The sequence below is a fragment of the Asparagus officinalis genome, chromosome 4, assembly GCF_001876935.1.
Source record: "Asparagus officinalis chromosome 4, Aspof.V1, whole genome shotgun sequence".
Taxonomy (NCBI): domain Eukaryota; kingdom Viridiplantae; phylum Streptophyta; class Magnoliopsida; order Asparagales; family Asparagaceae; genus Asparagus; species Asparagus officinalis.
In genome coordinates this window covers 75,937,464-75,957,569 of record NC_033797.1, presented here as the reverse complement: position 1 = coordinate 75,957,569, position 20,106 = coordinate 75,937,464, and the positions used below count along the sequence as shown (strand labels likewise).

The following is a 20,106-nucleotide window of genomic DNA, read 5'->3' as shown; positions in this document are numbered from 1 at the left end:
GCCAATTCTTAGGAAATTCCCTTGTTTCTTGGGCTTCCAAGAAACAAAATTGTGTTGCATTGTCCACTACGGAAGCGGAATACATTGCCGCCGGCTTATGTTGTGCTCAAGTTTTATGGATGAAACAAAGTTTAGTTGACTATGATTTGAATTTTCAAAATATTAAAATCTTTTGTGATAACACAAGTGCTATAAATATTTCCAAAAATTCGGTTTTGCATTCTAGAACTAAGCATATTGACGTGCGCCATCATTTCTTACGCGATCATGTAGAGAGACAAGATGTATCCCTAGTATTTGTTGACACCAAATCTCAACTAGCGGATATATTTACTAAGCCTCTTGGAGAGGATGATTTTTGTCGCATAAGAAATGGTTTGGGCTTATGCACTATGTGAAAGTTCTACATTGCTTGCTTGTTTAGTTGCATCTTGCATTTTGCATTTCTTTCCCCATTTTTGATGGTGACAAAGGGGGAGAGAAATCTCCTCATGTGAAAGTTCTACATAGCTATTTTATTTTTGCTCTTATATAATGGTTGGTTGTCATCATCAAAAAGGGGGAGATTGTTAGCCCTTATGTTTTGATGATGTTTTTACAACCACCATTATCGGTACTAATAGCTTATTAAGTGAAAATATAGTAAATTCATTTATCAAGCTCATTAGTGCCATTAATGGAGGATGGATGGAATATATGCTACAACGAAGATATCCAAAGGAGGAGGAGGCCAAGAGATGAAGCAACGTTATTTCAAGAACGACAAATTCGATCAAAAGCTTCATCCGATTCAAGCTATATCAAAGCTCAAGTATATTGCTCTCTATATGAGGATATTAGCTTTCTTTTGTTTTTTCTCTCTAGTGCTAGAATGTAGGCAAAGAGTTACTGAGTTTACTTGAAGCTATTGGGAATCACACACACGTTTTTTTTCATACTTATGTTTTTAAGCGTTTTTCACAAAATACTATTTTTCACAAGTATGAGTACCTATCTGCAAAATTCTTTTTCCAAGCAGTTTGTTTTTAGTATTAAAAACATTTTACAAAGTTTCAGAATTTTCAGAGGTCAAATAAATATTTTGCAAATATTTCAAGTTGGTCAAAAATCAGATTTCAGAAAATATCAGAAATCGGTCGACCGGTCCGGTCGACCGATCTGATGACCTTTCTTCAATATGTTTCCAGAGTGTCGTCGGTCGACCGATACGGTCAACCGAATTTTCAATCTTTAATCGGTCGACCGTGCCGGTCGACCGATGAGTCTCTGCGTGGTTTATCAAATTTCCTTAGCTGCTCGCGGTCAACCGAATTTTTCGGTCGGTCGACCGAAGACATTTTTCGGTCGACCGAAATTTCCTTCGGTCAACCGATTTTTGCCTCTGGTCAGCCGCGACTTTTTTAAACGGTCATTTACATCGTTTACTGTGCTTTCACTTGTTAGTGTTTGGCACAGTCTGTGATGAGGGTCTGAAGAAGAGATTATTATCTCATTTGGGAAGATTTGTTTTTGTTTTAAAATGATGTAAACTTTTCTATATAAACCCCCCGGACCTCTTCTTCTTCCTAGCCCCAACGTTTGAAAAACCAGAGAGCTTTTTCTGTTTCCTGAGTAAATTTTTAAAACTCTGTTTTTCTCTCTGTTTCAAGTGTGATTCACCTCCCAGCTTCAGTATACCTTCTCTTTGCTATAAGGGCTGTGTAAAGAGAGGTTCTTGCATTTCTTTCTTCTGCTGTGTGAGTGAGATCTGTGGAGATCTACTGTGAGGGAGTGTGATCTGTGAGATCAAACTGTGTAGTGAGAGAGATCTGTGGAGATCGCTGTGTAGACGAAGTTCCGGCTTCCAAACCGGGTGTGTAGTGGATTTCTCCTCGAGAGTGGGGAGCGGGGACGTAGGCCAGAGGGCCGAACCTCGTTAACACATCGCGCGTCAAGGATAACGAACTCCTAACCCTATATCTCTTACTTTTATCGCATTTTTGTTTTGTGGTTTGCTTGTGCTGTTTTTTAATTGCATATTAGAGCCTCTTGACCCTAATCACCCCCCCTCTAGGGTCTAACAGCCCTACCTCTACCGTAACGGTTTTGAACTCTATTGCGACGGTTTTTTGAACCGTTGCCCCTGCATCTAACGCAACGGTTTTAAAAGGTAAGCGGTTTTTAAGCCATTGCAACGGTTTTGATTGAGCTATTACGACGGTTTTTAAGCTATTGCAGCGGTTTTGATTGAGCTATTGCGACGGTTTTCAAGCTACTGTAGCGGTTTTTTTAGATATTACAACGGTTTTAAAAGACCTAACGCAACGGTTTTAGTAGGCTAAAGCTATGGTTTTGATAGAGCTACGGCAACAGTTGGAGCTATTGCAACAGTTTTAAAAGACCTAACGCAGCGGTTTTAGTAGGCTATAAGTATGGTTTTGATAAAACTACGACGACACTTGGAGCTATTGCAACAGTTTTAAAAGACCTAACGCAACAGTTTGGATCGAGCTATCGCAGCGGTTTGGATCGAGCTATCGCAACGGTTTTGATCGAGCTATCGTAACGGTTTTAATCGAGCTATTGCAACTGCTCAATCGAAGCTGTTCTTGGTTTCCTACGTCAAAATAATTATAGTATTCAATTACCTGGACAATCTTTTTAAGAACATGGCCAAGTCAAATTTTAATACGCAATATAAAAGTGATTATGTTGAGCATAATCAACCATAATGATAAGTGCCAACATACATCAGTATAGTATAAAAACTACAAAGTATTAAATCCACACTACCAACATTTCAACTCAGAAAATATCGTACCGAACTAACATTCAAACAATGTACATCAACATTTGATTACAAAACATGAAACTTCTGAAATTGGAAGGTGATATGTTGGCCTGCCAGATGATTAAAAGTCTCCCTCCTGACATTGGACACAAAAGTAAGTATAAATAAGTACTATAGAGAAGAGCAAGTGCATGACATGGGAACATTTCTGAAAAATAAATACCTGGTGATATCATAGACTAATAGTGCGCCTGCAGCTCCTCTGTAATAGGATCTTGTAATGGATCTGAAGGATTCTTGGCCTGCCTATAATGATAGAAACTTCAAGTCAGATGCATATAATAGTTACGAACATATAATAGCTAGAGATAAACCAATGATAGAAGCAGAGAAACATTTACATGTATATACCGAATCAGACCCTGTCGTTATGTGCACTCAACATATGTGCCGGATACGAGTACATTGGCACTTGAAAACTAACTATAAAGAGTATTGGAGGGTTAAAGTGACAATCACCAACTTCAACTTAGTTCAGAACTATAGTGATTGGAATTTGGTGATACAACATCCAAACCTGAAGAGCTTAGCGCAGGTTTTCATCTTTAACTACAAGCCTCTGATCGAGTATGGCAATATCAGTGAGTGCTCATTTTTTCTCATGCTTTTAAGTTCCAAGCACTAAGATCGTTATTTTTTTCTGGCTGAGTTGTTCATTGCTAAAATGTATTGAAAGAAAAGAATCGATAGATATTTGGTGTTACCTTAGACATTTAGAAAAGTCTGTCCCAATTTCACTTCACATGTAAATTAATTTTGATTTTTCTTTGGATTAAATGAGTCATGTAGACTTCAGAGAATATGACAGCTTTCTCTTAAAGACTACAATACAATACATTTTTTATGACATACTCTATAAATTAAAAAATAGGATGCTTAGAAGAAAATGAACATTGTGCTAATCAAAATAACTGTCGACATTTAATAGTTCAAACTCTAAAACTCATCTAATTGCTTATTCTTTTTGAACTTCATGCGTAATTGACAAGCCTTTTGTACACGTGCGCACATTTGTTTTTTGTTGCAGTGCATTTCATGTACAGGACATGTCTAATGATAATTCATCTAATATGACATTCATCAAGTCATGGCTGATATTTGCATTATTGTTTCGATACTGTAAAATCAAATTACGAAACCGTCTTGCTAGCATTATTGTTTCGATACTGTAAAATCAAATTACGAAACCGTCTTGCTACATGTCCGAAGTTGTAATCAATAAGAATAAATTTTAATAGCCATTTCTTTCTTTGTATATTGGGATGGTTATCAGAGATGAAATAGGACCAAGCAGGTTCTAGGATCACATTTTTCTGATGAGATATAATAAAGACTATAGTTGATATATATGACTGTGTATAATGATACTTATCAAGCTATATATGTTTAGCCTGATTTAAGCACTAGGTACTACTTGGCTTACATTATTTATATAGAAATATTCAGAACAACGAACATGCTAAAGGAGAAAAAGATTACCCTAGCATTTTGAGAATGCCAAATCTTTAGTAAAGCCCTAAATGACGATGATGATCGCCCGTCCCCGAAGACGCACACGTCCAGGATGTTCTTTTTTATTGACAAGATGCCATGCATCTACATTTTCTCCTTCAGTTTGTTCCTGAGTTAGTTGTTCCAATGTACCAATCATGTCAAGTGTTTTTTCTGGTTGCGCTTTTTTCTTCTTTTTACGAGTCTCTATAAACACTCTACATCTGTTGGAGGCCGGTTCAATTCCTTTTCCTACAACAAAACAACACATCAATCATTTAGCCATTCATTGCATGTCTAAATCATTTAGCTATTATTAATACATAATTACACTGTAAATCATAGATAAACAACATGATTACCATATCTCTGCGAATTCTTGCGAAACTTTTTGAACCCGCTGTGTGCAAGAGCGTTTGACTGTTTCGACTTTCCTTATTCTTTTCACTTGCTTTCTACATAATCAAAGAACTTCTAATAAGTATTCTTTAATCAAAATAAGCTAAAGCCAACCTCGTAGTGCTAATGATGTAAAGAAAAACAGGATATATTAGAAATAAAGACTGAAAATTCTGCAGCAAACAATCTGAAACAACAGCCCAAGTATGATTAAGAAACCATTCAAAGCCTAACTGTAACATTTAGGGCTTGTAAAAAGAATCATCTCAAAATTAAACAAAGAAGTAAGACTCATAAAATGAAATCTTTATGGGATTTCCCTCAAGATAAAACAGTTAAACAGGACCCTCTTATTGTGAACATTTTAGCCGTTCATTGCAGAACTAGAAAAAAATCCACAGAATATCAAGAAATATTTATTGAAACAAATCGAATCGCATCAAGGAAAGAAAACTCATACCTCATATTGGCTCCGACTGAGACTGAAAGCAACCCAAGGTTCATTAACAATTATTGGAGAACCAGGGGAAGTTGGACCATCAATAAAAGTATTATTATTATTATTGTACTGACCCCTTATGGATGAATCGAATGATCCGGTAATTGGTGCATCTCTGAACATATCTGAAATGGGGTAACTGGCACATGTAATTTGAACGTATATGCTCATGACCTACAAAATAATAATTCATTAAATTGCTTCAGATCTTATATATGAAGAATTATCTATTTGTCCACTTAGCAGATGTAAAGTTTATCATGATTTTGTTGCCAACAAATTAAAGCAACATATTAAATTATCAGGATATTATATTATGTAAAGTTTATCATGATTTTGTCCACTTAGCAGGTTGTACCACTGTCCTAATGTCGATTTTATGGAATCCAAGACCCAAAAAGACAGCACCTTAAGGTTAAGAGCCTCAAGTATGATTAAGAAACCTAGTGAGGGAGGTCTACCCTTAGATTCAATTTTTTTTTTTACAAGAAAGTGTCGAGCGTATATAAGATCACATGAGTTTGTCTTTATTAACCAGGATATTATATTATGTGCACTTGATGTATTTGAACTATACGTATATTTGGATAATTCAGAAGGTCTGTTGGATATTTTTACCATACTGTAACTATATTCATATTTTAGATGAATATCGGATATCAACATGTACATTCAATTCAACAAATCTGACATGAAGCATATTATCCATTTGAACCCTTAATTGCAACCATGCATGGAAGTACATGGACATGTAACATGGTGAGATGGTGGCCCATTACCTCTTTCTGCTTTGGGCAATTCAGAACCAAACCAACGAATGTATTTGCTATTGGTCATGAATCTATCTTTAAAAATAGTACACCTAACTATATGTATATTCACATCTTTACCCATTAAATTATAAACAAGAATAATATTCTCAAGAAAACAATAGTACATATTTACCTAAAATTTGATATTTCAGAGGCTTTTTATTTAATTTTGTTTATGCATTATCAGGGAAAATGCTACATGTTCCTTCATTTAATCAGATCCCATTTATGCTACTGAAGCCTATCCAATGTCAATTATGCATGCTATCCAAACAGCGAGGAAGCTTGGATTTGCACTAAGAGAGAAATATAAGCAAGTTGAAAGGAAAAATCAATGCAATTATGCGACCAAATGATAGAAATATGCCTCAGATATCATTTAAAAAACAGATAAGTTTCATGTACAGTTCCAGCTACCAAACACATTATTTTCACTACTTACCAGATTTATGAGTTATTGTATGCAAAAAATTGCATTACAAATAGCAGTTGCAATAGCACAAAATAGTTGCAAGTACTCTAACTGTAACATTTTTACAATTGTGATTGCAGAAAGAAGTCATTTTTCCAAATAAAAAATCCAACTAGATTAATTGCAAGCTATTTTTGGAGAAACAAAATGTCTTACTTCTAACTCTTGTTGTGAAAATATTGTAATCACATTAATAGATAGCTGCAGCTGGAAATAGAACTGTCTATTGCAAAAGGCAGTTTCAATTGCAATTTTTTATGAACCACAGAGCTCAGTATTGAGATCTTAAATGCAAAGCATAACATCCTAGAGCTTCAAAGATAAATTTCGAGGACAACAATAATATCATGAAAATGACCTAGAAACAACACTTAAGACATAGATGCATTTGCTTATCAAAAAAAGTTTAATTGTAGAACTTTGAGACCAACAATGCAAAATCAAATATAGTACCAAACAAAGTTTCCATCAGTTCAGTGGTTGTAGGTCTGAACAGCAAAATACACGGGGGTGTGAGATCAAGTTTCAGTTTAAGGTTATATATCATGACTTTCTCATTTTATCAAACTAGGTCTACACTGTTGACCCAAATTTGTTTCGACTAAAATCGGTTTAATTAATTAGTTTACCAAACATACCCTTAGTCCAGCATTAAAGTTTCATAATGGATATTTTGCTCTTTAGTCGATGTGGCTTTGTCACAGGCGCATATGATGGCGTGCAGTTGTCATCAAGCTAACAATCTTTTGATAGTGTTTGGCAACCATAAGGTCCATAACCAAGTTAAGCGGAACAATAATAACCCTTCTCCAAGTAAACAATATATCCTTCTTTTATATGTTGTTTCTGATAGCCACACAAGGGGGCAGTAAATGAAGAAACTGCATCCCCCCCCCACACACACACACAAATTAAATTCATCTATAACATGAAAAAGTAATTGAAGCATGTCCACAATTTGCCCAAATTTCCCGCAGAAAATCAAAAAAATTTAAAGATCAATAAAACAGTGATCCAACAGTTACTTAAATCAAGATATAAGCAAATCCCCTCAATTTAATTAACCCACTTGCCTAACGTAGTAGCTAATCACAACCAACATTCTGTCATTACCCAATAGAAAACAAATAAATCCATTTTTTTGAGAAGAAATAGCTTTTAGGTTAAGGAATCTTACCTCTAGGGATCGACCTAGAGCAATGGATCGTGATTAATGCAGCAATCGATGTTATCCGCAGCACCTAAGAAAAATGAAGAAGAGATTTTTAAAGATAGAAAGGGGGAAGAAATTGTAGAGATCAGAAATGCAAGGAACTGAGGTACCTTGACGACGAGAACCCAACGAATCCCATAACAACGAATCCGATCGTGGTCCGAAACGCCACTTTCGTGAACTCTGCGAGATCGAAACCAATCAAAATCAAAATTGTGTGTAATTTGGATGGATCTAGTGATGATGATGACGATGATCGAGCTTACCCTTGCGATCTGGCTTGTGGCATCTCTTGACGAGGCGAACGCTGTCCTTCGTGAAATCGCGGAGGGGATCGACGACGGATTCAATCGCGTCCATGGCGACAAGGGGAGGATCGGAGACTGAAACCCTAGATTCGAGAGAGAGAGAGAGGAAGTGAAGGAAATTTGAGGCGGCGGACCTGAAGAAGCCTCAAAGAGCGAGAAGGATTTTGTTTAAGCGGTCAATGGGCTTTACAAACTAAACTTAACTGTTATTAAGCCCATGAACAATTATTAAGTCTATGGCAACGGTTTTCCATTAAATGTTGTATTAGACACTGAAAATCATTACGATAGATATCTAACACAACAGTTAAAACCGTTGCGCCTTAACCGCTGCAACAGATCAATTATGTGGTAGTGTACCAACAAAAGAGATTACAGATTAGATATGTGGAATCCAACATCAGCATATTATAGAAAGAATCAATATCCCCACACACACGCACACAAAAAACAAAAACAAAAAACACAAAAAAAAAAGAAAACAGGCGGACCCAGTACGAACACCAAAAACAAACAGCTACACAATGTACTAAATTATATGTGCATAAAGAGTGTACTATCTAAATATACGAAATTCAGGAAAACATTGATGTAGGGATGATCGCAGGGGAATGTACAAGTGCTCATCAACTGCATTCTCACACCCATGCACCACCTCCCCGTCATGTCGACAAGTACTCCACATCGCACATGAATACATTTTGATGCTTCATTAAAATTCAAGGGTGTTAATTTCCTACACTCGTAGATCCCTCAACATGACTGCTCAAAATATTATCGTGACCGCTGCATTTTCCGATAATATAGTTATCGGTCCCCTTAATATCTTTCAAATGCATTTTGTTTCCCACACTCTGGTTTGTGTTTGGACTGAATGAAAGAAATAAGGCTACAACCATTTTCTCCTGAGGGAAAAAAATCAGGGACTATATGAAAATATTAAAGATTTAAAAGACCTGTCAGTGTATAGAAACAAACAAACCGAACTTGAGGAGTAGGTTCAATATTTTGAAAAGCTAGACAAACTTGCCAGTAAACCTTGAACTGAATGAAAAATGTACTAAATTATATGTGCATAAAGAGTGTACTATCTAAATATACGAAATTCAGGAAAACATTAATGTAGGGATGATCGCAGGGGAATGCGACATGTAAATTCAACCAGAACATCCAGTTGATTCAATTTGTGAGCATGCACTCATGGCTCAAAAGGAACTGATGAATATTATCTTAATACACACACAGTTTCTGCGTAACAAGCTTGTTGTCCACCAAAATTCAAAGATCACAAAAAAGGAGCTAGAAAATATAAAAATAAGCAGAAATTGTATGCTAGTTCACCAAGTTCTTTTCACATTATTTATGTTTATAAGATGGATTCATCGTAACTCTTGCTAATCTTGTTCATTTGCCTTTGCACAAAGGAACAAATACTGTTTGATGAAATATTGTGAAATTGTTGTTATTCAAGGTAACTATTAGCGGTCTCTTTACATGAATTAACTCTTAACTAAGAAATGAGTATAATGCAACACGAATGTGGTATACACAATTGAAAATAGCTATATTTCCTATCAAAATGTATAAAACCAGAATTCAGCATGTCTTAAACCCAGTACGAACACCAAAAACAAAACAGCTACACAATGAAAAAAAAGCAAAGAGAACAACAATCTATAACTTCTAAAAAATTTGAGCTCCTAATTAGAACGGAAAAACACAAAATGTATAAAACCAGAATTCAGCATGTCTTAAACCCAGTACGAGCACTTTTATTACATAATGCAGTTTGCTCGACAGAACTTAAAAGGAGAATAGCTCAATTAGAATCACTGATATATTATTACTGTAGCAAAATGAGAATGAAACCACGTTAGAGGCTGAAAAACACAAAGGAGAGCGAGAAGAAAGCAACGAGGAAAAAGAAGTAACTGAAATGAGTTAAGAAAACACTACAGAAACCAGTTCAAGAGCAAAGAAGGCTAAGAAATGTCGAAGTGTAAAAGGTACTTGCCTCTTCATGATCTAGAACACTAGCAGCCTCTTCAGGAAGTTTAGTACGCGCTTTAAACCTGTCAACAAAGCTTGGACTAACTGGACGTCCAGTTACTTCACTCAACATATCTGAAAATGTTTGAATCATACTAGTAGCTTGAGCTTCTTGTTGTTTCTTCATCTCCTCTTGTTGAGTGGCCACCACCTTTTTTGTTATTGCTTGAACAATTGACTCAGGGACTTGATCACATGGATCAATGGTTTTCTCCTTATTGCTTTGTAGCATGCTTTGAGTGATCGCCCGTCCCCGGAGACGCACACGTCCAGGATGTTCTTTTTTATTGACAAGATGTCATGCATCTATATTTTCTCCTTCAGTTTGTTCCTGAGTTAACTCCTGAGTTAGTTGTTCTAATGTATCAATCATTTCTAGTGTTTTTTCTGATTGTTCTTTTTTCTTTTTTTTTATGAGTCTCTAGAAACACTTCTGCATCTATTGGAGGCTGGTTCAATTCCTTTTCCTACAACGAAACAACGTATCAATCATTTAGCCATTCATTGCATGTGTAAACCATTTAGCTATTAGTAATACAAAAGTACACTGTAAATCATAGATAAACATCAAAGTTACCATATCTCTGTGAATTCTTGCGAAGCTTTTTGAACCTGTTGTGTGCAAGAGCGTTTGACTGTTTCGACTTTCCTTATTCTTTTCACTTGCTTTTTACATAATCATAGAACTTCTAATAAGTAAATTGTAATAACTAAATTGCAACAAGAGAAACTATAGTACTTAGTTAATACAGTTAAGATTAACACAAGCAACACTAAACATATAATATAAAAGAATACTTCTGAATCGGCAATTTGCAGCAAGGTAGACCTATGCAACTAAAGTGCAGCCCAGCAAACATCCACGAGATATTGAATTGAATGGTTATCCTGGTCTGGTGAGTCCACTACTAACATGTAATATAACTATCTGTAGTCTTTATGATGTACGGGACTCACATCTGGAAACAAATCGATGAACAATAATTTTCAATCTTGTGTTAAGCCTGTACCTATGCATCTAGATGGTCGCATCTTTCTGGGTGCTAAGCCTGTAGTTTCTTGGCAGAATTTGCTTCAGGCTTTTTCTGTAAGTTGCAAGACTATTTTTATTTTTATTTTCCTAATTACAATATGTAAATAGAATAACAGAAATATAGATCAGATGGTATTATTTACTCTTGCAGTTCGCTTTTCATCCAACAGCCTAATAAGAGTCTTTTGAGACCAAACTTAAACAATAATCATTTCTACAAAAGCAATTTCATGGAAAAAAAATCCTATTATACAAGGACATATAAATTTCCATAGGCTATGGCCAATTTCATATATCTCATTAACGCAGAGAATAGTTTCACTTGCACACACATTAAAAATGAGATTGAGCTCTCAAACTTTTAGTGGATTCAATAATTAGTACATTCAGCAATCACTGTCTGGATTCAAACTGAGTTTGTTAAACATGGATAACGAGTTCTAACATCCAGACAATACTCATATTTTCTAACATCCAGACAATACTCATGTTTTCCGCCATTTATTATATCTTCTGGGGAAAGAAAAAATTAATTAACACTATTAATAACTACATATAAATATTTTGATTTATAAAATAAAAAAACAATCCTCTTGTTACTATTAATAGCAATATATTCAATCAACATTATTGTGATTAACACTATTAACAGTTACATTGCAAGTCATATATGCTACAACCGTACTATTCTGAAGATTATAAAAAAATACAAGTGAGAAGTCCAAACTGAGGACTTTATATTAAAAGGTGGCATGCAATTGATACTTCATTGTTGTGAATATCCTACAAAATAATAATATAATAACTACTAAAGACATAAGTGCATTCAACACTTCAACAGTTAGAAGCATAGTCATGGTACATTGCTATAAGAATAATATCATAACACTTTTAAGAAACAAGTTAAGTTACCTTCTTACCAAATAATGATGTAATCAACGAGATTAAACGCTCTTCTAACTCTTCTTGGTAGCTCTCTTTCTTATTTTTCTTTCTCATTGGAATCTAAACATCATATAAGTCACATTAGTAGTGAAAGTAAATTTAGGCATGAACTCTACTCTGAAACTTCTTGTCGAGTTTAACTCATCGCTTCTATTCTGACCTTTAATTATTGTTATTATTATTAAACAACTTGGAAAACTAAAACAGGGACAAGAGAAAGAGCCCTGCCCCGAGTTATGCTCCATATTATCCAATTGGAGTTGATCTGTTTGTGTGCCCACGAAAAGTCCATCACATAGCTCAGCATATCGAGCTTCCTCGTGTCAAGCCACATGATAAAGTTCCATCACTTTTGATTGTTAACATCCAGGTACTTGAGACAATATGTATTAAAGTTTCCTCAGTTGCTAGAAATTATAGAAATTTATGGCTGTTTATTGTTTTCGATACAGATACCTACATATCCTACTGCAATGTTTCTGGGTGATGATGATGGGGAGGGGATGAGTCTTGTACTGTATTTCAAAGTTTCTGAATCTTATGATAAGAAAATTTCTGCAACTTTCCAGGAATGCATTAGGGTAAGTTTCAGCAAAGACTTCAAGTTCTATAGTAACAAAAATTAACAATGTTTATCTTCTACCTAATATCAAAACATAGCATGTCAAAGTTCTTACTCCCTTGCAGCCTTAAACATAATATGCATAATAATTGGCTCAGTTAGCTATTACTACTGTTTATAAATGTCTCAAGTAGATTGTAATTTTCCATGAATATCACAAACAAGAAAGTAAATAAGAGTAGATTTACAGAAATTGAAAAAATAAGGCACAACTTTTCCTTCAAAAGTAAATAAGAAACAACCACCTAGATTTTTTCTACAATCCAAAATAACAAGAAAACAAAAATCTTTAAAATGAGACTAAAAAGGAAAATTGAATTAACGATTAGAAAACATATGCATGGAAAATCCATAAAAATTAACCTTCTCCTTTAAACTAACCATAAACAGTTCAACAACTAAACAATTTCCCTAATAGAAAGGGGAAGAAACTGTAGAAATCAGAAATAAAAGGAACTGAGGTACCTGAGAGTCCAAAGGAGAGTGAGATCGGAGACGGATTAGCTGCGAGCTCGACGATCTATATCGGAGATGAGATCAGAGATGAGACCAGCAGCTCGACGACGAGATTAGTTACGAGCTCGATGACGAAATCAGAGTTGAGATCGGAGACGATGAGATCGGAAAACGGCGAAGAGATTAGCGACGAGTTCAGCGATGAGATCGACGGATTTTGGCCATGGCGATCTCTCAGAGCGAACAAAGAGGGAGATATTTTAGAAAGGGGTGATGATTTGAGAGAGAGAGAGAGAGAGAGAGAGAGAGAGAGAGAGAGAGAGAGAGAGAGAGAGAGAGAGAGTATAGAGAGAGAGAGAGAGAGAGAGAGAGAGAGAGAGGGATATTTGGTTTAAGCGGTGAGAAAAAATGAGAGTTAGTTTCAGTGATAAGCCCAAACCCGCCTATAAATCCGGCCCAAATCAATATTATTAGGCTAGGGAAGCGTTTTTTGTAAATTGTTGCCTTACAACCTTTGGTCGCGGTAAAAAGCGTTGCAAAACCGCCCCCATAGACGTCTAATGCAACGGTCAGAAGCGTTGCTCTAGAACTGTTGCGTTAGAGCAAATATGTGGTAGTGTGTCAGCTAGCTGCTCTTCTGACGTGACATGCTCAACTCTGATTCTCCCGTTCTCCACGCTCTCCCGAATATAGTGATAACGGGTGTCGATATGTTTACTCCGGTCATGGTATACCGGATTCTTGCAAAGCAATATCGCAGATTTTTTGTCAATCCTCAAGATCACTGCCTCTTCTTTTTCCTTTCTGAGATCCGCCAAGAGGCGACTCAGCCATGTACCTAGACTTGCTGTAGTCGCAGATGTAATGTATTCCGCTTCGCAAGAGGAAAGGGCCACTACCTTCTAATGTCTAATTGTAATCCCTGCCAAGCCCCCACGGAACCAAGGACCAAGTTGAGCAAGCTCAGTGAAGAACCTCCAATTGATGCAACCTACTACCGTAACATTGTAGGAAGCTTCAGATACCTAGTGAACACTAGGCCAGACATCGCTTACTCGGTTGGGATCATAAGTCGATTCATGGAGAAGCCGACCACTCAACACATGGCCGCGATGAAGCAGATTCACAAGAAGAAAGGGCCACTACCTTCTGTTTCTGAGAGACCCAAGTGATCAGGTTCCCACCGTAGAAGTAGTAAGCACCTGTGGTACTCTTTTGGTCATCTATATCACCGCAAGGTCGTTGTTGCTATACCCGACTAACTTCGCCGTTTCCTCCTTCTTGGTATAAATACAGCCAAGATCAAGTGTGTCACGTATGTATCTGAGAATCTACTTCATTGCGACCATGTGTTGAGTGGTTGGCTTCTCCATGAATCGACTTATGATCCTAACCGAGTAAGTGATGTCTGGCCTAGTGTTCACCAAGTATCTGAGGCTTCCTACAATGTTACGATAGTAGGTTGCATCAACTGGAGGTTCTTCACTGAGCTTGCTCAACTTGGTCCTTGGTTCCATGGGGGCTTGGCAGGGATTGCAATTAGACATTAGAAGGTAGTGGATCTTTCCTCTTGCGAAGCGGAATACATTGCAGCTGCGACTACAGCATGTCTAGACACATGGCTGAGTTGCCTCATGGCGGATCTCAGAAAGGAAAAAGAAGAGGCAGTGATCTTGAGGATTGACAAAAAATCTGCAATATTGCTTTGCAAGAATCCGGTATACCATGACCGGAGTAAACATATCGACACCCGTTATCACTATATTCGGGAGAGCGTGGAGAACGGGAGAATCGGAGTTGAGCATGTCACGTCAGAAGAGCAGCTAGCTGACATATTAACTAAGCCACTCCTTTGTGCTGCACATAGCCTTTAGCCACCAGTCTTGCTTTGTGTTTCACCACTACTCCTTCGAAGTCCTTCTTGATCTTGAAGACCCATTTTAGGCCTATTGGTCTATGGCCATCTGGAAGATCCACCATCTCCCAGGTACTATTTTGGTGTATGGCTTGCAATTCATCTTCCATTGCACGCCTCCAGCTCGCGTGCTTCTTTGCCTCTTCATAGCTTGTAGGCTCCTCAACTCCTAGAAGGCATAGCCCAACTTCGTCTTCAAGATCAATGGGTGTAGATGTATCATATACATCTTGAAGAGATCTATAGCCTCGAGGTCCAGCTCCTGTCGTCCCACTGGAGCTTGGAGAAGATGCCGTGTCGACCCTGCGAGTGCGGCTCCGTGCACTCCCTCCCCAGCCGGCACTGTAGCCACCTGTGGTGTGGCCGGTTCTGTCTCCTCGTCATCTTCCTGTGTTCCTGTAGCAGGTTGAGGAGGAAAATTCTCAATTGTTAAGACATTACCTTTTCTCCTTGCATCTCTGCCTGGTACTAGGTTCCAATCCCATTGCTTGTCTTCTTAGAACACGACATCTCGTGTTACATGGATCTTCTTTGTTACCGAATTATACACGCGGTAGGCTTTGGAGCCCTGTTGATATCCCAGCAACACCATGGGCATGCTTCGGTCTGCAAGCTTCTTGGGGAATGAAGTCACTGGCTTGACATGGGCAAGGCAACTGAATGTTCTCAAGTGATGCACCTTGGGTTTCCTCTGAAACCAAACTTCGTAGGGCATTTTCCCGACAACGTTTTTAGTCGGTGTGCGATTCAGCAGATAAACAGCGGTGGTCACTGCCTCACCCCAGAAGCAGCCAGACATGTTCTTGCTCTTCAACAGGCTCTGTGCCATTGCCACCACTGTTTGATTTCTTCGCTCAACTACACCGTTTTGCTGGGGTGAGTATGGTGCGGTGAGGAAATGCTTGATTCCATGCTTGGCACAGAAAGCTTCAACCTCTTTTGACATGAACTCTCCCCCCTGTCAGTCCGGAGGGATTTGAGCTTCAAGTCCACCTCTGTCTCAGCTGCCATCTTGATTTTTTTTAGGACCTCCAGTCCTCATCTTTTATTTTTAGCAGTGAGATCCACATATACCTGCTAAAATCATCAACTAATAGAAGAAAGTATATGTTACCTCCTGCTGTTAGCGGTGAAATTGGTCCACATAAGTCACCATGGATCAGCTCCAGAGGTCTATTTGCTTGGTAGCTTGCTTCAAGAGGGAAAGGTGCACGGCGTTGTTTCCCAATGAGGCAGCCATCACACACTTGATCAATGTGATCCAGGTGCGGCAGCCCCACTACCATGGCTTTGTTAGCTAGATTTCGGAGAGCTTGGAACTTTAGGTGGCCATAGCGAGCATGCCATAACCAAGCATCTTCCTTTATGCTTGTCAGTAGGCGCACTGGTTTGACAATATTCAGATTGAGGATATAGAGTCGGTTTCTAGACCTCCTAGCCTTGGCCAGCAGCTTCTTGCTACGATCAAAGATGCATAGGTGATTGTCTTCGAGTACCATGCGGCACCCGTTCTCCTCCAACTTGCCAAGGCTAACAATGTTGCTACACAGTCGTGGTATGTAGTAGACGTCCGTAAGAATGCGGTGTTCACCATTTTTTCACTTGAAAAGAATGGTACCGCGTCCCTGGATCTCGACCGCAGAGCCATCTCCAAACCTGGCGGTGCCTCCCACAGACTTGGCCAGCTCCGTGAACTTCTCCTTGCTTCCTGTCATGTGATTGCTTGCACCAGTATCTAGAAACCAAGAATCGCTCACATACCTTGTTGCGCCTCCCAAATCTGGAACAACACGTTCCTCATTGAGCATCACCTGGACGATTGGCTCCTTGGTGTCTTGTGCTAGTGCGCAGGTTTGTGCTACGAGCAAAGTTGGCTCGTCGTCATCCTTCTCGGCTAAATGAACTCGTTCGTCTTTCTTCTTGAATTGGCATTCTGAGGCATAATGCCCCATGTAGTTGCAGTTGTAGCATTTGATCTTCTTCTCGTAGTCTTGATCGTCATTGTGGCCTTCCTCGGCAAGGCCATTGCTGTGGCCGTGCCCGCGCCCGCGTCCCCGACCACGCCAGTTGCCTTTGCCGCGCCACTTGGACGTGCCCGAGCTGGAGCCCTCGCCGGACTCCTTCTCCTTTGTGTTCCACTCCTTCTAGGTCAATAGGATGTGCTTATTATCATCCCCGCTGTTGGCACGGACCCTCTCCTCGAAGGTCTTGAGGTGGCCAATCGCCTCCTCCACGTTCATCGTCGTTAGATCAGCAAATTGCTCGATCGACGTGACAATCGGCAGGAATTTGTTAGGGACGGCACGAAGGAGCTTCTTCACGACGGTGCTTTCATCAAGTTTGCCATCCAGACCAGCAATCTTGCTGACTATTGCAGCCAGCTTTTCGACGAAATCATCTACTGTCTCCGTCTCCTTGATGCGGAGGATTTCAAACTCACTTCTAAGAGTTTGGAGCTTCGCCACCTTGACGCGATCTACGCCTTCATACATGGTCTTGAGCATCTGCCAAGCCTTCTCCGTCATCTCCTTCTCTGCTATTAGCAGCAGGCTTTCTTCGGGGATGGCTTCATAGATGGCGGCGAGCGCCATCTTGTCCTTCCTTGTCTCCACATCCGTTCCGGGCTCGATGACAACCCAGACGCCTTGAGCTTGCAAGTAGACACACATCTTGATAGCCCATACAACATAGTTCGTCTTGATCAGCATCGGATAGTGGAGAGTTACGTCGGAAAGGGAAAGTTTGTTAATCGGCGCGTCTGTGGTAGCAACGTCATCACCGCCGGAGCTGCTGCTTCGTGGCATGATCTTTGGCATACAAACTGGCTCTGATACCAAATGTTGGACAAGGGACTCACTCAGACTTTCTCACACACTCAGTTAGAACTACAAGAAAAAACTCACTGTAGTCAAGAAAGAAGAATAGGATTGCCTCTTAATTTTCGTTGCTACAAGTGCTTGCCTTGAAGTTGTTTTATTGAGTACTGATGGTCTCTTTTTATACATGTCAAAGTGCAAGCTAAGTTTGCCTATCTTTTTGCAACGTTATTCCTAAGGAATAGGTAAGCTTGAGAATAGGTAACCTAGAGAATAGGTCAAATAAATGACCAAATCAAAACAAATACAAAAAAAAAACAAATAACGTTAACAAGATTATTTGCAATAATTTCATCATGAAGCCAGGAGCATAACGCCGCAGCACCGCACCCAGCACTAATTAAAGGCTAATAGAGAGAGCGTCCTCGTAGATGAACGTCCTAAGATCGTTCACCATTTCCTCAGCCTTCTTCGCATCGTGAAGCTCAGCTCCGTGGTGTCCCTCCTCATCCAGCAGCTTAACCACGCTCACTCCCTCCTCCTCCTCCAGCATCGCCGCCACTCCAACTGCTCGCATCCTATCGATCAGCGGTCGCATGCATATCCCCTCAACCAGAAACCTGCAGGCAAGTCTGTCCCCCTGCCCCCTTTAGCGTTTCGGGTTACTGTACTCGTGATCCCTGTTGGCTCCGGCGGGAAGTGCCAGCTCCCCACATCAGGTCCGGTCACGCCGCCAGCGCACGAAGCTTGTCCTCGGCATTCATCACCTCCGAGCCGCTTCCCGTCCTACTCCTCTCCCACCGAAGACGGCTGGTCGCATCACGACCCCCGCACCATATCACCGGCGCCAGTGTCGATGGATCGACGCGCGGAGAGCCAGTGGTAGCGAATTGGCACCCGAGCTGCTGCCCATGAGGAAGCACCTAGAAGAAATGACGCGTGGCGTTCCAGCCAGGGGTCGGCCGGCAGCGGAGCACAGAGGAGGGCGTCGAGCAGCGTCGTCGTAAGGCGGCGGGGAGCGGTGTCGGGGCGAGGCGGGCGTGGTCGAACGGAGAAGGGACGACGGCTGGAGGTCGGCGGAGAGCCGATGCGGTGAAGTCGTGGAAGCGGGGCAATGGCGGGGCTACAGAGGATGAAGCGCCCAGGAATGGAAGTAATGATGATGGGCTTAGCTGCTCATCGCCGGAGGGGAGGGAGAGCTGCTGAGGGATGAAGATGCGGATGGAGGTTTCGTGGGCTGAGTTGAGAGGGACATCTTTGGAGAGGGAAGGGAAAGGGGGATTTTGTGATGATGGGATTTGCTGGTGGGTTGGAGGAGTGAAGGGGAAAGGGTAGTTTCGGCAGAGAGAACCGTCGGGGTTGTGAGAGATGAAGAGTTTCTCGTAGGTAGCCATGGATCGAGTATACGGCGCCGATGAGCATGAGAATAGGAAGTATGGGAGGGAATTTATAGAGGATTTGGATTATTATTATTATTATTATTATTTACCTAAGTGCTGCATCCCGTGAGTATTACCCCTTGTAAGATAGGGGATATATTTGATTCCTTAATCAAAAAAAAAAAAAAAATCTCAAGACCCANAAATCTCTAGACCGATGGATAATATTGTTTACCGAAATCAATACGAGAAATATTTTAATTATATGACCCGCTGAATGAAGCCTTATTATGAGTACTATTTTTAGACTCAAAAATTTATGGGACGACCAAAGAACAATGTGACACATGTCATTTTCTTCATATTTTAACTAAGATCAGTAGCTACCATATGAAGATACATGACTTGTCCCATGATTAGTCCTTTGATTTTACGTGCAAAATCAATTTTTGAGACGACTAGTGGATGTATATTACTTACTCATCATTTTTCTGTAAATTATTAATTAGGCTAATTGTACATAGACCCCTTGGGATATCCTATTTTGGATCTTATGATTCATGTAGTTTGATATTGACAAATAGACCCCTTTGATGAAATTTGTTTGACTCTTTTTCCCTCAAATAGATTCGAAAATTCAACCCAAAGCCAATATCTACAAAAATTTCACCCACAATCTGCTCTGCTTATGAGTCATAAAAATTTCGCTAGGGATCTATCTGCTAAAATCAAATAGTGACTAATAAATTTCAAGCGCGATACTACAATGAACTCTAATTAATTTTTGTGAGTGAATGCAGCGAGCGCGCTGCTGACGCAAGTAGAAAGAAACTTGCAGGAGTTGAAGGTCGCGCGAGAGAGCAGGTG

The 20,106-nt window shown here is 39.6% G+C and overlaps 1 protein-coding gene and 1 pseudogene across 3 annotated transcripts; both read right to left on the bottom strand.

The window, feature by feature from the left end:
- On the bottom strand, window positions 2,678-10,417 carry LOC109837754 (ras-related protein RabZ-like). Of its 3 annotated transcripts, none has more exons than XR_002246419.1 (8): window positions 7,983-8,185; window positions 7,827-7,899; window positions 7,681-7,744; window positions 5,181-5,393; window positions 4,684-4,776; window positions 4,310-4,573; window positions 2,994-3,076; window positions 2,678-2,906 (listed from the first exon to the last, which is right to left on the bottom strand). XR_002246419.1 is itself a non-coding variant. In XM_020406103.1 (8 exons), exons 1-6 carry the CDS (start codon window positions 8,003-8,005, stop codon window positions 4,561-4,563), a joined length of 366 nt encoding a protein of 121 aa, XP_020261692.1. In that variant the 5' UTR covers window positions 8,006-8,195; the 3' UTR covers window positions 2,678-2,906; window positions 2,994-3,076; window positions 4,310-4,560. The 3 variants fall into 3 exon arrangements, 2 of the variants coding, with proteins under 2 accessions (XP_020261692.1, XP_020261691.1); XM_020406103.1 differs by having other exon boundaries at window positions 5,294-5,393; window positions 7,983-8,195; XM_020406102.1 differs by lacking the exons at window positions 4,310-4,573; window positions 4,684-4,776; window positions 5,181-5,393; ... (1 more) ...; window positions 7,827-7,899; window positions 7,983-8,185 and adding an exon at window positions 10,039-10,417.
- Window positions 18,699-19,362, bottom strand: LOC109838947 (annotated as a pseudogene).